The sequence below is a fragment of the Salvia splendens genome, chromosome 10 (assembly GCF_004379255.2).
Source record: "Salvia splendens isolate huo1 chromosome 10, SspV2, whole genome shotgun sequence".
Lineage (NCBI taxonomy): Eukaryota > Viridiplantae > Streptophyta > Magnoliopsida > Lamiales > Lamiaceae > Salvia > Salvia splendens.
Window position 1 is genome coordinate 17,462,175 of NC_056041.1, and position 17,423 is coordinate 17,479,597.

General features: G+C 40.5%; 1 protein-coding gene across 2 annotated transcripts; it reads left to right on the forward strand.

Moving 5' to 3' along the window:
- Window positions 1-493: 493 nt before the first annotated feature.
- Window positions 494-7,835, forward strand: LOC121751659 (probable sucrose-phosphate synthase 1). 2 transcript variants are annotated; one of them, XM_042146457.1, is made up of 13 exons: window positions 494-856; window positions 950-1,039; window positions 2,008-2,249; window positions 2,548-2,611; window positions 2,700-3,398; window positions 4,000-4,113; window positions 4,322-4,453; window positions 4,542-4,718; window positions 5,629-5,682; window positions 5,760-5,822; window positions 5,924-6,853; window positions 7,005-7,132; window positions 7,395-7,835. In XM_042146457.1, the coding sequence occupies exons 1-13, from the start codon at window positions 674-676 to the stop codon at window positions 7,669-7,671; spliced, it is 3,153 nt and encodes a 1,050-aa protein (XP_042002391.1). In that variant the 5' UTR covers window positions 494-673; the 3' UTR covers window positions 7,672-7,835. The 2 variants fall into 2 exon arrangements, with proteins under 2 accessions (XP_042002391.1, XP_042002392.1); XM_042146458.1 differs by having other exon boundaries at window positions 715-856; window positions 937-1,039.
- Window positions 7,836-17,423: the final 9,588 nt, after the last annotated feature.

Genomic DNA, 17,423 nt, shown 5'->3' on the forward strand with positions numbered 1-17,423 from the left:
GACGAGGGAGCGGCGGATAGGGGGCGAGGACGGGGCGGTGGGGGATAGGCGCGCCGGTCTATAGTGGGGCGACGGCCGGCTCGCCTTAGCCCCCTCGATTTTTTTTATATTTCGAAAATTTCTCCTATAAATACCACTCCTCCACCCTCCATTTTCACCATTTTCACACACTCTCCCTTCATTAACTATCTACACTTTCACTCTCTAAAAACGAATATTCGGTCTCAATTAACTCGTTTCGTAATTATTTCAATTCCGCTGATTTAAAAACGAAATGAAAAAATTAAAATGAAAATTAGTTATAAAATTTCGGAGCTATTGAAAGTATCTGCTTATAATGCCGGAAATAAAAAATTAGGTCTGTGGACAAAAAATTGGGGTTGTGGATAAAAAAAGGGGGTCGGACGAGGTCGCATAGAGTGGATGAGCCTAGTCTCCACTTTAAAGTATTGATACGCAAACTTACAAAATGTATAATCCCAAAACGTAACAACCGAGTCATCTCTCTTTCTCTCTCTTTCAACATTCGTAGAATCTTTCATTTTCTCTCTCTACAATTTATATTTATTTCAGTCACTCACCACCTCCAGAAACATCCTCCCCCATCTCTCTGTACCCTGATCATCATCATCATTTATCAATTTTCCGAAAACAAAACAGAAGTGATAGATCGATGGCGGGAAATGATTGGATAAACAGCTACTTGGAAGCGATTCTAGATGTTGGCCCCGGCATCGACGAAGCAAAGTCGTCTCTGCTGCTGCGGGAGAGGGGGAGGTTCAGCCCTACCAGATACTTCGTCGAGGAGGTCATTACCGGATTCGATGAGACCGACTTCCACCGCACGTGGCTCCGAGTATGTTACTACTAATTCTCACTGCGATTTTCCTCTCCCACTCTGCAAATGTGTATTTGCGTTTGATGCGTAATGTGCAGATTTGATTTGTAGGCGCAGGCGACGCGGAGTCCGCAGGAGAGGAATACGAGGCTGGAGAACATGTGCTGGCGGATTTGGAATTTGGCTCGCCAGAAAAAGCAGGTCCTTTTTTTTTTCTTTTTTTCTTTCCTTTTTCTATTTTCAATAATGAATTAATTTTGATTAAGAGCTATTTACGGTGACAACTTTTTTTTTCTTTCTGATTATGGAAGCATGAATTATGCTTTTTTTCCCAGTATAATAGTATTTGTTTGGAAGCATGAAATTGATACTAAATCTGTAGTAATGCAAGCTAGTTATTGGAAATCCATTATGATTGTTAGCTATTTAGTTCGTTGCTGCTTAATGTCATGGTGAAATAAAAGTACGATTAGCTATACTGTACACGAAGAGAAAAATGCAAGTATGAAGGTAATCAAAACAGAGTTTAATTGCAATCCTAGTCTCAATGTGGAATAAATTGGAAAACATTCTGTCGTCTTTCATCAGTGTATTTATTTCATGTGCCATGGTTAGCATGCTTCAACGTTTCTATTTTAGCCTCTTGTTCAAAAGCTTATTGTGACCATGTACGGTAGCTTCAATTCATTATTGTCTCCGAATGTTGCTTTGCAATAGGCGATCACTGACTGGAAATACTATAGACTCAAACTGCTATGGCTGCTATTTTTTGCAGGATTACTACGATATATGTCTTGGAATTAATTATATGTGTTAACATATTTGTTTATTGTAGTTGGATCCTGAAACTTATAACCGGACGTTTTACTTACTAGAAACAGTTAACAGACTAAAGTATGGGGTGGTGAATTATCTTAATTGTAGTGTGTTTCTTAGATGCTACATAATCAATACTTGATGATTTCTGGAAATTTTCTCCCCCATTAGGTTTATTAGTTCTTAGCAGTTATGCGTGTTATTTTCATGTTTGCTTTGAAGTCAAATATAGGACAGAATCATGCCAAACTGCTATTGGCATGGATCTGTTCAACACTTGCAGATACTCTTCTGTTATAAGGCCAAATTTGTGTTGTGCATAAAAAACGTTTAAAAGTAATTATTGTTTTTAGCTCGAAGGGGAGGAGGCACAGAGAAGGAACAAACGGCGGCTTGAGCGAGAACGAGGTCGGAGAGAAGCAGTTGCTGATATGTCTGAGGACCTATCTGAGGGAGAGAAAGGGGATATAGTTAGTGACCTTTCATCTCATGGTGAAACCAATAAAGCCCGGCTGCCTAGAATCAGTTCAGTTGAAACCATGGAGGCCTGGGCTAGTCAACAGAAGGGGAAAAAGTTGTACATTGTATTGATTAGGTATGGTTTATGTTTTCTACTGGGATGCGAACAATTAATATAAATGTTATCATGCCTTGAGTACTTGTTCGGCTTCCATGCTCTCCAGTTCAATTGTCAAACATATGTACATTCTGTTACCACCCAGTGTGAAGTTCAACAAAAACTGTTACCATATTTTGAGTCAGCAAAACAATGAATGAGAGGTTTCTGAATTTTGGGGCATGCAAGTTTCATTTATCTGACGCCTTTATCAAATTATTTTAAAAAATAATTTTGTACTTAGTTGCATGATTTCTTGACAACTAGACTCTTGCAGCCTGCATGGTTTGATACGTGGTGAAAACATGGAGCTTGGCCGTGATTCTGATACTGGTGGCCAGGTACAGCCTGATCCTTCTGAACTTGTTCTCATTAATATTTGTTTAAGTTGTGTCTGGTAAGGATGATCATCTTCAATGTTTCTTTCAGGTAAAGTATGTTGTTGAATTGGCAAGAGCTCTAGGTTCAATTCCAGGTGTATATCGCGTTGATCTACTAACAAGACAAGTATCATCGCCGGAAGTAGACTGGAGTTACGGTGAACCCACGGAGATGCTGCCACCACGAAATTCTGAGGGTTTGATGGATGAGATGGGGGAGAGTAGTGGTGCTTATATAGTTCGCGTCCCTTTTGGGCCAAAAGATAAATATATACAAAAAGAGCTACTATGGCCATACATCCCTGAATTTGTAGATGGTGCTCTTAACCATATTATTCAGATGTCAAAAGTTCTTGGTGAACAAATTGGAAATGGACATCCAGTTTGGCCTGTAGCTATCCATGGTCACTATGCGGATGCAGGTGACTCCGCTGCCCTTTTGTCTGGTGCCCTGAATGTTCCCATGCTTTTTACTGGTCATTCATTTGGCCGTGATAAGCTGGAACAACTTCTGAGACAAGGCCGACTATCGAGGGATGAGATCAACTCTACTTATAAAATCATGCGAAGAATAGAGGCAGAAGAGTTATCCCTCGATGCCTCTGAAATAGTTATTACTAGCACCAGACAGGAGATAGAGGAGCAGTGGCGGTTATATGATGGTTTTGACCCCATATTAGAGCGTAAATTACGAGCCAGGATTAAGCGTAATGTGAACTGCTATGGAAGGTTCATGCCTCGCATGGTTGTAAGTACATTTTAGTATTTCAGAGATGAAGTTGACTAGATTTCATCTATTTAATTTCATATGTTAGTGATTGAAGCTGAGAATTACTTAGTTCTGCAGCTTTGGTTGATTCATATTTCTTCTTGGTAACATATTGCATAGGCTGTTGTGTAAAGCTGTGAATGTGTTTGCTTGCTGTGTTTTAATTTGATTCAGATCTGCCAAAGATTTATCGGTGCACAACTCAATGTGGGGATTTCACTGACAATAATGCCAGAGGCAGTTTTTGCATTCCTCTTTCAAAATGATTCCACCTCCAACTTCTAAAAAAAAGAAAAGAAACTGCTTTCTTGCTTTAATGATTAAACATGCTGCAACCAAGTATCTTGCTTTATGCAACTGATCCGCGCTACCATCATATGTCTCAGCCAGTCATACCAACCTCTCCTCTCCTTCAGCTTGAGAAAACTTCTAATGATTTATCTTGAATTGATTCCTGTACATCATATGTCCCTATATTTTCAGAACTTCATCAATGAATTTTAAACTGCTTTTTCCACATTGCAGTTTGAGGTAAATCTTATTACTCGTACTGTTACACTAAATGAATTTATTATTTCAGGTAATACCACCTGGAATGGAATTTCATCACATAATCCCACATGATGGAGACATGGATGCTGAACCTGAACCAGACGAAGATGGAAACTCTCCGGATCCACCAATCTGGACTGAGGTTAGACATATAATCCATGCACTAAACCAGTAATATGGCAAGAGTTTTTCTTCTGATTCTATTGCTAACTATATGTGAAATATATTAACCCCTTTCCCTGCTTATAGTTGTTTCTAAGTTCTGGCAAGTGTCTAGTAGATAATTGAGTTTATATGAGAAAGTTTTAAGAGTGTACTCTGTTAATGAGGATTGTATCTATGGGATACAGATAATGCGTTTCTTTTCAAACCCAAGGAAGCCTATGATTCTTGCACTTGCCAGGCCAGATCCAAAGAAAAATCTGACAACCTTAGTGAAAGCATTTGGGGAGTGCAGACCTTTAAGGGAGCTTGCTAATCTTGTAAGTAAGAAATACTTGAATTGGTGAATGCTTTCTCATCTGATTACTACACTCTTGTTTTACATTTACTAATTTTCTGTCTTTGCAGACTTTAATAATGGGAAGTCGTGATAATATTGATGAAATGTCAGGCCCAAATGCTTCTGTTCTTCTGTCAATTCTCAAGCTGATTGATAAGTACGATCTCTATGGGCAAGTAGCATATCCTAAACACCACAAGCAGTCAGATGTTCCTGACATCTATCGTCTAGCAGCAAAGACCAAGGTACCCTCACATTTCTTGGTTTCGAACTGATTACCCATGCTAATCAAGCATTATTATTTATTAGAGTCAGTAGCTTCCAGATTTAGTGTTTTCAGTACCACTGGTCCTAAAACTGAATTTTAGAATTGCAACAAGGTTCTAATTCCTTTTTTGTGCTTCTTAGCAACTAGTTCGACCTAATAGATTGCGTTTCTTGGAGGTGTCTGTCATGAGTGAAATGTCTTTGTTCAAGATGTTGCAGATATTTTGAGTAGTAGATATTTTCCCAAAGAAAAATTTACATTTCAGAATATTCTCTACATAACATCTTGCTATTTTGTAGAAACACATTTGAGAAAGCTGGTGTAACTTTTTCTATACTGAAATAACTAATTCAGCCCTTCAATGTGAATTCATAGAAGTGGGCAGATGTGTTTTGGATCTTTCCGCACTTGACTCGTCTGCAATCTCTAAAAACCATGGAATGATGTTAAACTGTGAAGAGAATGAAATAAAATTTTACTTCTTATGGAAGAGAGAAGCAAGAATTTGAAACCCTTTATTAGACGAGCACCGATGACTTGCTTGCATGAGCTATATGGTTAACCATGCAGAAAGGGTGAAGGAATTTATGCTTGTCAGTATATGAAAAGGTAACAAAAACGAAAAGTTGTCAAAAGATGCAAAACACTGGAAAACTGGAAATTGAAATCTCACACTGTCCTTCAATAATGTTTAGGAATTAGGATTTTGGAGGTTTTGTTTTTCTTATGTTTGTGAAACTCCTCCTTAATGTTATGTTACAACATGTGTGTTATTTATTTTCTTGTTTTCCCTTGGTGTTTCCTCGGACACAACTTTTCTGGTTTCCTTTATTTGGTTTTTACAAAACACCGTTATAGTTAAAGCCTAAGCGTATTACTTTTGACAGGGGGTTTTCATAAATCCAGCTTTTATCGAACCTTTTGGGCTTACATTGATTGAGGTATCCCTTGTAATTACAATTTTTAAGTTTTGATACATACAATTTTCTGTTGGTTACGAATGTGATTTTTGTAACAGGCTGCGGCTCATGGTTTACCTATTGTTGCAACCAAAAATGGTGGCCCTGTTGACATAGATAGGGTATTTTACTTTCTTCTGATAGTACTCTTTCTATAAAGATTCATGGGACATAATTTTTCTTTTAGAGATTATATATGATTGGTTACGTTTGCTGGTTGTAGGTACTGGACAACAGTATCCTTGTTGATCCCCATGATCAGCAAGCTATAGCCGATGCTCTTTTGAAGCTGGTTGCTGATAAGCATCTCTGGGCTAAATGTCGAGCAAATGGATTGAAGAATATTCATCTTTTCTCATGGCCTGAACATTGTAAAACGTATCTCTCCAAAATTGCAAGTTGCAAACCAAGGAAACCTCGCTGGCTGCAGAACAAAAATGACGGCAGTGATGATGAAAGTTCTGAGTCAGATTCACCTAGTGACTCGTTGAGGGACATACATGACATATCGTTGAACTTAAAATTCTCATTTGATGGAAGTAAGGACATCCGAGAAAATATTGATGGTTCCTTAGACTCGGGAGATCAAAGAAGCAAGATAGAAAATGCTATGCAAACATGGTCGAAGGGTATGGCAAAGAGTGCTCAGAAATCTGGTTCTACTACTGAAAAAGGAGATCAGAAGTTCCCTGCACTTAGGAGGAGGAAACACATTATTGTGATTGCTGTGGACTCTGATGGAAGTTCTGGTTTTGCTGAAACAGTTAGGAAGATCTTTGAGGTCTTAGAGACAGAAAGGACCGAAGGCTCAGTGGGATTTATATTAGCAACATCACTCAACATTAGAGAAATACGTGCCTTTCTGGAATCCGAAGGACTGAAACCTACTGACTTTGACTCGTTCATTTGCAACAGTGGTGGTGATCTTTACTATTCATCTCTTCATTCAGAAGACAGCCCGTTTGTTGTTGACTTATATTATCACTCACATATTGAGTACCGTTGGGGCGGTGAGGGTTTGAGAAAGACATTAGTACGTTGGGCAGCTTCTATAACTGATAAAAAAGGAGGGAAGGAAGAACACATTGTTGTTGAAGATGAAGAAACTTCAGCTGACTACTGCTACTCATTTAAAGTTCAGAAGCCTGGAGTGGTAAAGTCATATTTTGTTTCATCCTTTTAGAGTATTGAGGCCTATCGCATTTCAAGCTTGAAATATTAGTTGTTATTTAGCATGTCTTTTATTGGCTTGTATCAATATTGGCATCATGCAACTTGATAGTAACTTATTTTTTTGTTTGCAGATCCCTCCTGTGAGGGAGGTGAGAAAGCTAATGAGAATCCAGGCATTACGTTGTAATGTTATCTATTGTCAAAATGGAAGCAAGATAAACGTAATCCCAGTCCTGGCGTCTCGTTCCCAAGCTCTAAGGTAAACATTAATATCAATATATCTTTCTTGTCATGCCTTTTTTATTCAAAATATTGGACTAAGTCAGAATAATACCATTCTTGGTGTGTAATCTCTTATTAACCTTTGGATTTGCATCCCAACTAAATAGTTTGAGCAAAAGAGGTCATTGTGCATCACACATCAATATATCCTTGTGCATCACACATTTGAATATAGACATGCTCAATTAGGTAATAATGGAAATGAGACAGTAAATCATTATGAGGAACTTGTTGTTCAGGTATTTGTATCTCCGGTGGGGTATGGACTTGTCAAAAGTGGTGGTCTTTGTTGGGGAAAGTGGAGACACCGACTATGAAGGCTTGCTCGGAGGCATCCACAAGTCTGTCGTATTGAGTGGCGTCTGCAGCAGCGCGAGTGGCCTCCATGCCAACCGGAGCTACCCACTTGCTGACGTTATATGCAACGACAGCCCCAATATTACCCGTACCTCCCAAGGATGCAGCAGCTCGGATCTCCGAGCTCAAATGGAAGAACTAGGACTCCTCAAGGGGTAGCTTTTTTTTCCATTTACTACTACATAAGCTTTATGTTCAGGCACGGTAATACCATATGTTGTGTATGGTTTTGTTCCTTATGTATTTGACTACTTTTATAGTACTACAAAAATTTTGTGGATGCTCTGATCAATTAAAATAAAAGTTTATGATTTTTATTTACATGTATATAATTTATACTCCCTCCGTCTCATTACAAGTGTGGCGTTCCAATTGTTTTGCAAAAATGATAAAATTATGCCAAAACAACGTACCCGGCAGGGTGAAATTATAAAGGGTAAAAATCACCCAGTCGGGTGATGATTTTCGACCAGTTTCTGACCTTTTCAGCGGAGGATCAACGTACCCGGCCGGGTGAATTTACAGGGTAATAATTCACCCGGCAGCGTGAAAGTTTCTGGTAACGCGCAGTGTTCTTATAACTACCATAACTTCTTCTACTAACTCCAATTGAGGCGTGCGAGATACTCATGCGAAGCTCTTTCAAAGGCGAAGAGATTGATATGCATTAGGGGCTGATTGGACTTCAAAATCTCCACTAAAAATTGTCTCAAACCAAGGCTGCTGTACATCTACATATTTTGTACCTTTTTCTATATATTCTTAACAAAATGGTCAACATACCAACATAATAGAGAAGTAGATATAAACACGCCCAATAATAGAGAAAATATGATCAAATTCATACAAAATCACCCTCTAAACCATGTAAAATCCAAGTATGTCACTTGTAACCGATCCCGACTCAAGGTCGTCAAACCAATCTCTAGCATATCCCCGACAATGAGAATGAGAATAGCCTAAGCTTGATTGTATCGTCGGGAACTGTAAAAATCATGGATTAAATATGCCCGGTCAATGGATTTTGACCAAACAATAAATGTGACGAGACATTTAATTTTGTGAAATTAAATGATATAGCGTCGATCTACATTTTACGTAGATAAATGTAGTATATTCACTTTCTCTAATCCGATTTCCGGTGAGTGAGAAATAGTGGATTAAAGTTGGGCATAATTAGCTTTTGATTAAAGCTTTAAGTGTTAATTATCCCACATTGGAGAAGTAACACATCTTTTAATGTGTTTAAATTAATTGATTTTATGTTACTTAATAATTATAGTGGATTAAGATGGGTGAAAGAGCCCACACGCGCGCACACGCGCGCCCCGCCGCCGCCCGAGCCCGAGCCCGTGCTCGTGGGCGCGGGCCGCGGGCCTCGGGCCCTAGCCCGATCTCGATCTTGGATTTGGTCTTTGGGCTTGGTGCTTGGCCCAAACTAATCTTTTTAGACCACCGCCGAGTCAGCGATCCAAGTGGCTTGACACATCGTCAAGCGTAGCACAATCAAAGCCTACACGGCTGCCACATGAGAAATCCACACGCTCCACACGCGAAAGGCACACTCCTGCCACACGCCTGTAACCGACGACGGTTACGAATCTGCCATGATGAGCCTTCAATGGCTCGGTTGACCCTGCATGGTGGCTTGGCCTATAAATAGGCTAGCCATACCACTGCATTAGCTACACGCAAACAAGCATTCTCTGCATCATAAGCTCTCTCCCTCTCTGCATTGTCTTTCTGTCGAAGCTCTGCCCTCTCCTCCATCCCGTTCGCCAGAGCTCTGCTGATTGCGGTGCTGCTTCACCAGATACGTAGCCGTTTTACCTTTGGGGACGACACGCCAAACCGAGAGCACTACCGGGGCGTATCTCGTCTTGCGGGAAGAGGCCTCCTCGACTCGGGTAATTCTTTTCACGGTTTATTTGTTTCACTTTGTAATTTCGATTCAGTTCAGTTTTCTTTCGTATTCTTTCTTTTGGGTTGTATTACGCCCTTCTGTTATCTCTTGTAATCCACAGAAACCAACAATCGCAAGACGAGATATAACTTGCCTTTGAAGGAATTTGGACCATATAACTGAACTAAAAACTTTCGAAACATTTAGCACATTTGCTGGAGATGTCGACTGAATCCAACACCGCTGCTGCCACCACCACCGCCGCCATTTCCTCCACCATGGCGACCACTGGACCTGTCAACACTTCGTCGATTCCGACGATGATGCCCACTCCAGGGATCCACCTCGAGTGGATTGGTTGGTTCCACTTTTAGTGGTACCTTCGGATCCTTTAATGGATCGGGTGATGGGGCCTTCGGGTCTCACACGAATGCTGGGGCCTCCGGGTCTCATGCGGGTGCTAGTTCCTTCGGGGCTGGTGCGACCATGGCGGGCTCTATGCCCAACATGAATGGTGGGGGCTCTATGCCCAACCAAGTTGTTGGCTCCTTCGAGGGCAACGGAATTGGTTCATTCCATGGACCAAGTGCGACACCTTTGGCACCAAGAATGATGCCACCTGCCGAGAAACCACCCAAGTTTGGAGGATCTGACTTCAAGAGATGGTACCAAAAGATGTTGTTCTACTTGACAACATTGGGCGTCGCCAACTTCCTCACGGAGAACGAGCCGCCCGTGCCAAGCGACCAAGAGACTAGGCTCGAAGTCATGACAGACTATGAAGCTTGGAGAAAAAGGGATTATCTATGTAAAAATTTTATTTTAAGTGCATTAGATGATAACCTCTATAATGTATACTCCAATGTAACCACATCTAAACAAATGTGGGAAAACCTAGAAAATAAGTATAGCATAGATAATGCTGCAGGGACTGAACAAGTTGTAGCTTCCAAATTTATGGACTACAAGATGGTCGATTCTCGACCTGTCATGGAGCAAGTCCAAGAGCTCCAAATGATCATCCACGCACTAGTGGCTGAAGGGATGACCTTGCCCGATAAATTCCTAAGGTGCACGATCATTGATAAGCTTCCTCCCAGTTGGAAGGACTTCAAGAGCTATCTCAAGTACAAGCGAAAGCAGATGACCCTTAAAGACTTGATCGTGAAGTTGCGCATTAAGGCTGATGTGCGCAAAAGCGACCAAAAGGCTAAGGGCTTCACCCCAAATGAAGCCAAAGCCAATCTGTTGGAGCGGGGCGGTCCCTCCAACAAACGCCCTCGCCCAAACCGTCCAAACGATATAGGGAAGGGAAAGCAGCCTCCAAAGAAGTTTGAAGGCGACTGCTACAAATGTGGCAAACCAGGCCACTTTGCTAAGGACTGCCGCAGCAAGAAGAAGAAGCCGGCTGCCCACGTCGTTGAAAAGGACTTCAAGGACTGGGATGAAAATGACCTCATTGCTGTGGTCACTGAAGAGGTTAACCTTGTTGATAACAAGGGTGGCTGGTACATCGACACCGGCGCTACTGCTCATGTCTGCTCAGATAGGAGCAAGTTTGCCTCCTACACTGCTGTTGAAGGGAGGAAGATCAACATGGGGAATCAAGCATCGTCCGAAGTCCTCGGCATTGGCAATGTGATCCTCATGATGACGTCTGGCGTCACAATAACGCTGAAGGATGTGCTGCATGTCCCGGACATCCGCAAGAACCTAGTGTCAGGATCAATACTAGTTAATAAGGGGTTTAAACTTGTATTTGAGTCTGATAGGTTTGCATTGTATAAGTTTGGAAAATCCTTCGGAAAAGGTTATGTAACCGACGGGCTTTTCAAGCTTAGTGTAGCAACTAGCATGGTTGCAAAGCCGTTGGCTAATAATAATAAAGCATCTACTTCCTCTTGCTTGACTGAGTGTTCAAATTTGTGTCATTGTAGATTGGGACATGTAAATTCAAAAGCCATTAAAAGATTAGTGAATTTAGATTTACTAAAGGCTAATGAAGTGGATACCCAAGATAAATGTGAAATTTGTCTTGAAGCAAAAATGACTAAGTTGCCGTTTCACTCGGTTGAATGAAGCACAAAACCCCTTGAATTAATTCACACGGATGTATGTGATTTAAAGATGGTGCAAACTAGAGGTGGTAAAAAGTATTTTATCACTTTCATAGATGATTGCACAAGGTATTGCTACATTTATCTTTTAAGAAGTAAAGATGAAGCAATAGAAGCGTTCAAAAATTATAAGAACAAAGTTGAGAATCAACTTGGTTGTAAAATCAAAATGATTCGAAGCGATAGATGAGGAGAATATGTTGCCCCATTTGAGGAGTTATGCAATGCAAGTGGTATAATTCATCAAACAACTGCTCCATATTCACCACAATCTAATGGTGTTGCAGAACGCAAAAATCGAACTCTAAAAGAGATGATGAATGCACTGCTACTAACTTCAGGATTACCTCATAACATGTGGGGGGAAGCTGTTTTGACAGCCAACTATATCTTGAATAAAATCCCTCTCAAAGAAATAGATGTTACTCCTTATGAGTTGTGGAAGGGAAGGAAGCCATCCTACAAATACCTCAAAGTGTGGGGGTGTTTGGCAAAGGTGATGGTTCCTCCTCCCAAAGAAGTTACAATCGGACCTAAAACGGTTGATTGCATCTTCATTGGATATGCACTTAACAGTAGTGCATATCGATTTATTGTTCACAAGTCTGAAATATCGACTATAACAGTAGGGACAACAATTGAGTCAAGGAATACCGTATTTCTCGAAAATACATTTCCTTGCAAAGACAAAGAAAAAGTCGTAACCAATTCTGAGACAAGAATTGAAGAAGAAGCCACTAGTTCTAAACTAGTGGAAGAAGAAGCCACTAGTTCTAAATCAGCGGATGAGGAACCTAAATCGCGCAAGCGTGCAAGGCCCGATCCGAATGATATAGTACTAAGACGTGGTAATACGGTCAGAACACCAAAAACATTTGGTCCTGACTACATTGCTTTTATGTTAGATGAAGAACTGACATCTATAAAAGTAGCCTTCGATTGCCCAAACGGGTTGCATTGGAAAAAAGCTGTTCAAAGCGAAATTGATTCAATTTTGCTAAACCACACGTGGGTGTTGGTTGATCTACCTGAAGGTGCGAAACCTTTAAGTCGTAAATGGGCACTTAAAAGAAAATTTAAGACCGATGGAACAGTGGATAAGTATAAAGCCCGACTAGTAGTAAAGGGTTTTAAACAAAAGGAAGGACATGACTTCTTCGATACGTATTCACCTGTAACAAGGATTACATCTATCCGAGTGCTTCTCGCTATTGCTGCATTGCACAATCTTGAGATTCATCAAATGGATGTAAAGACCGCGTTTCTAAATGGTGAACTAGAAGATGAAATCTATATGGAACAACCCGAAGAGTTTGTAGTACCTGGACAAGAGAAAAAGGTATGCAAGCTCGTAAAGTCTCTATATGGATTGAAATAAGCGCCATTGCAATGGCACTTAAAGTTTAATAACGTGATGTTATCAAATGGGTTTAAAATCAACGAGTGTGACAAATGTGTCTACATCAAAAGCACTAATAACGGTCATGTTATAGTGTGTCTATACGTTGATGATATGTTAATCTAGGGTATTAACACTCAAGTAATTAACGATACAAAGGCCATGTTAAAGAGAAACTTTGACATGAAAGACATGGGTCTAGCCGATGTAATTCTTGGAATGAAGATTCTAAGAACGACTGATGGAATCATCTTAACACAATCACATTATGTTGAGAAGATATTGAATAAATTCAAAGCCTATGATGGCGCGCCGGTTAAAACTCCAATTGAACTCGACGTTCACTTGAGCAAGAACAAAGGCGAGCCCGTTGCACAAGAAGAGTATGCACGGGTCATCGGGTGCATTATGTACTTGACTAATTGCACTCGACCTGACATTGCTTGTGCCGTGAACAAGTTGAGTCGTTACACGAGCAATCCAAGCAAAGAGCATTGGAGAGCTCTTGTGAGGGTTTTGAGATATTTAAAACATACTCAAAATCATGGGCTACACTTCTCGAGATACCCCCCGGTACTTGAAGGGTACTGTGATGCAAATTGGATATCTGATAATAGAGACTCACTTTCAACAAGTGGATACGTCTTTACTATTGGGGGTGGTGCTGTATGGTGGAAATCCACAAAACAGACATGTATAGCCCGATCTACAATGGAATCGGAGTTTATTGCCTTAGATAAGGATGGTGAGGAAGCCGAGTGGCTTAAGAACTTCCTTGAAGATATTCCATGTTGGTCTAAGCCAGTGCCACCAGTGCTAATCCATTGCGATAGCCAAGCGGCTATTGGAAGGGCAAACGATGGTTTCTATAATGGTAAGTCTCGACATATACGTCGACAACATAACACCGTGAGACATTTGATCACAACAGGGGTGATTACAATTGACTATGTGAAGTCAATAGATAATCTAGCGGATCTGCTAACCAAAGGGTTAAACCGTGATCAAATGAATAAGTTGCTAGAGGGAATGAGTTTGAAATCCATAAACTAAAAAATTATCATAGTGGTAACCCAACCATGATTAATGGAGATCCCAAGAACTTGGTTCAAAGGGACAACTAAGCTATGAGAGTTCAAGAGAAATACTCAACTATATCTATTCCCTAAGAGCAATAGAGTGTTGGAGAACTTGTCTAGTGGTAAAGGATAAGTCTATGACTTTTAATGGTTCTTAAGGATCTCAAAGAGATAGAGTTCTCAAAGAGACCAAGTATGGCAAGGTACTTGACTAAGAATCACCTATGTAAGTGCGAAGTGTGGTCGCTTCATAAAACGTACTTATGAATCCAAAGTGGTGTCCAAGACCGCAATGGACACAAAACGTGAGAACGGATGAGGTTGAGGTGTTTAAGCGTTAACACCATTGTCTCGGTGCACGCCGTGGGGGATTATTTCAAATCATCGCGCTACTAAGCCGCCTGTGTATCCGATGGTGTCAACTATGGAGGGTTCAAAGTCAACAACTACCTATTCTTATGCTTATATACCTCTCGAGGGTTGAGCTTGTGTCTGGATGCATATGCATTTGGCTATTTCCACTCATGTGGGGGATTGTAAAACTCATGGATTAAATATGCCCGGTCAATGGATTTTGACCAAACAATAAATGTGACAAGACATTTAATTTTGTGAAATTAAATAATATAGCGTTGATCTACATTTTACGTAGATAAATGTAGTATATTCACTTTCTCTAATCCGATTTCCAGTGAGTGAGAAATAGTGGATTAAAGTTGGACATAATTAGCTTTTAATTAAAACTTTAAGTGTGAGCTTAGGGAATAATTAACTAAATGTTAATTATCCCACATTGGAGAAGTAACACATCTTTTAATGTGTTTAAATTAAGTGATTTTATGTTACTTAATAATTATAGTGGATTAAGATGGGTGAAAGAGTCCACAAGCGCGCACACGCGCGCGCCACCGCCGCCGCCGCCCACCCGCCCGAGCCCGAGCCCGTGGTCGTGGTCGTGGGCGCGGGCCACAGGCCTCAGGCCCGAGCTCGAGCTCGATCCCGATCTCGATCTTGGATCTTGGCAATTGGTCTTTGGATGGTCTTTGGGCTTGGTGCTTGGCCCAAACTAATCTTTTTAGACCACCGCCGAGTCAGCGATCCAAGTGGCTTGACACATCGTCAAGCGTAGCACAGTCAAAGCCTACACGACTGCCACGTGAGAAATCCACATGCTCCACACGCGAAAGGCACACTCCTGCCACACGCCTGTAACCGACGACAGTTACGAATCTGCCATGATGAGCTTTCAATGGCTCGGTTGACCCTGCATGGTGGCTTGGCCTATAAATAGGCTAGCCATACCACTGCATTAGCTACACACAAACAAGCCTTCTCTGCATCATAAGCTCTCTCCCTCTCTGCATTGTCTTTCTGTCGAAGCTCTGCCCTCTCCTCCATCCCGTTCGCCAGAGCTCTGCTGATTGCGGTGCTGCTTCACCAGAGACGTAGCCGTTTTACCTTTGGGGACGACACACCAAACCGAGAGCACTACCGGGGCGTATCTCGTCTCGGCTAAATCTTTTCACGGTTTATTTGTTTCACACCAAACCGAGACGTAGCCGTTTTACCTTTGGGGAAGAGGCCTCCTCGACTCGGCTAAATCTTTTCACGGTTTATTTGTTTCACTTTGTAATTTCGATTCAGTTCAGTTTCCTTTCGTATTCTTTCTTTTGGGTTGTATTACGCCCTTCTGTTATCTCTTGTAATCCCCAGAAACCAACAAGAACTCCATTAAGATTGGTCGTGTTGGCAATCTCCAAGAACTTTTGCAATGTGCCTATTAGGATCCTCCGTGGGCATTCTTGAGAAGACACGTTGCTCCACCATTTGAATCAATGTCGTCTTCAACTCAAAATTGTTGGCATTCAACCTTGTATCATAGGTGGAATTGGGATATTAACATTGCCAAATGCATCTCGGACCGGTGCATCTCGTCTCCTTTCCTCCTCTCTTTCCCTTCTCATCTCCGCCATTTCTTGTTGTAGTTGGAGGATGATTTGGTCTTGATTTAAATGAGGTGGAGGTGGGCCTCCCTCGTTGTTTCCATGTGGATTTTCCATTGGCTCAACTAGATGTTGAGCTCGTGCTATCTTCCTTCGTCCTTCCCTTCTTCTATTGGTGACTTCTATTTCTAAATCAATACACAAGAGAAGAACAAAGCCAAATTAGAGCTAAACAAGAAAACTAAACTAAATAAAGCAAGTAAAATGTCTAAACTAGTATTCTCTATCTTAACACAATATCAAACACAAAAGCAAATTTAGTCTCAGACAACAGTGCCAAAAACTTTACTCATTCTATTTTTGCAATCAAAATGTCACCCACAAGTGTATGAGGTATGTAGCACGCTACAAGTTAAATTATCAATTCACAAGGACTAAAATGCTAGAATGAGTACTATGATGCAATGTCAAACACTATCTAGACTAATGAATGGGGTTTTTGGTTTTTGTTATCTAAAGACAATAATAAACTAAATAACAAAGGCGATTAAGATCAAATAACCAAAGAAAGCAAATAAAGAAAGGTTTTTAAACAATATAAGAAAGGTAGGGATATGGATCCGTTAGTATGGATCACGGGTGTCACCTAGGGTCATCCTCATCTATTGGGTCCCATGTGTGGCTAGGAAAGTCGGGATAATTGGGTCCCATGTGTCCTCATCTATTGGGTCCCATGTGTGACCACATTTTCTAATAGTATTTGTTTTTTCTTTTTTAAGATGTTTGCTTTCTATATTTGAAAATAAAATTTCCTCTCTCCTTTTCTCATTAAAAATAGAGTAAAAGTCAATTTTAGTCCTAAACATATGGCCGAAATATGAATTTGGTCCAAAACATCCACTTTTTAGAAAATGAGTCCATAACAAATGAAATCCGTGTCAATTAGGTCCATTTTTTGACTGTTCCGTCATTTTTTTACGGACAACCGTCGATTAGCGAAATGTTGACCTGATTAGGCTTAATCTCGGATTATTAGTCATCTAATTATAAAATGTTCAGGACCTATTTGAGCTTGATTATGGATATCATGGACTACTTTGACGTTTAATATTAAGTTGTATGTTTTCTGATTCAGATTCACAATCAAAATTCATCCATAATTGCTAATCGAAATTCAAAAGTCCATCCCATAATGGTATGTAGTTGATTCAAAATCCATCCATACATATTCAAAATCAAATTCAGATTCAAAATTCATCATTCAAAATTAGGGTTTTGCATTCAAATCCATCAAATTTCTTGAATACGCAAACAATTGTTGCAACAACAACAAACCATAGACAATACGACACAACATTCACCAATTTCTCAATTTTATCTTTTATTTCAGATAAATTCAATGCTAAACCCTCAAAATCGGAACCACCCACTTAGGTTGACGAAGGACTGGCTTCGACTTCATGAATTGGC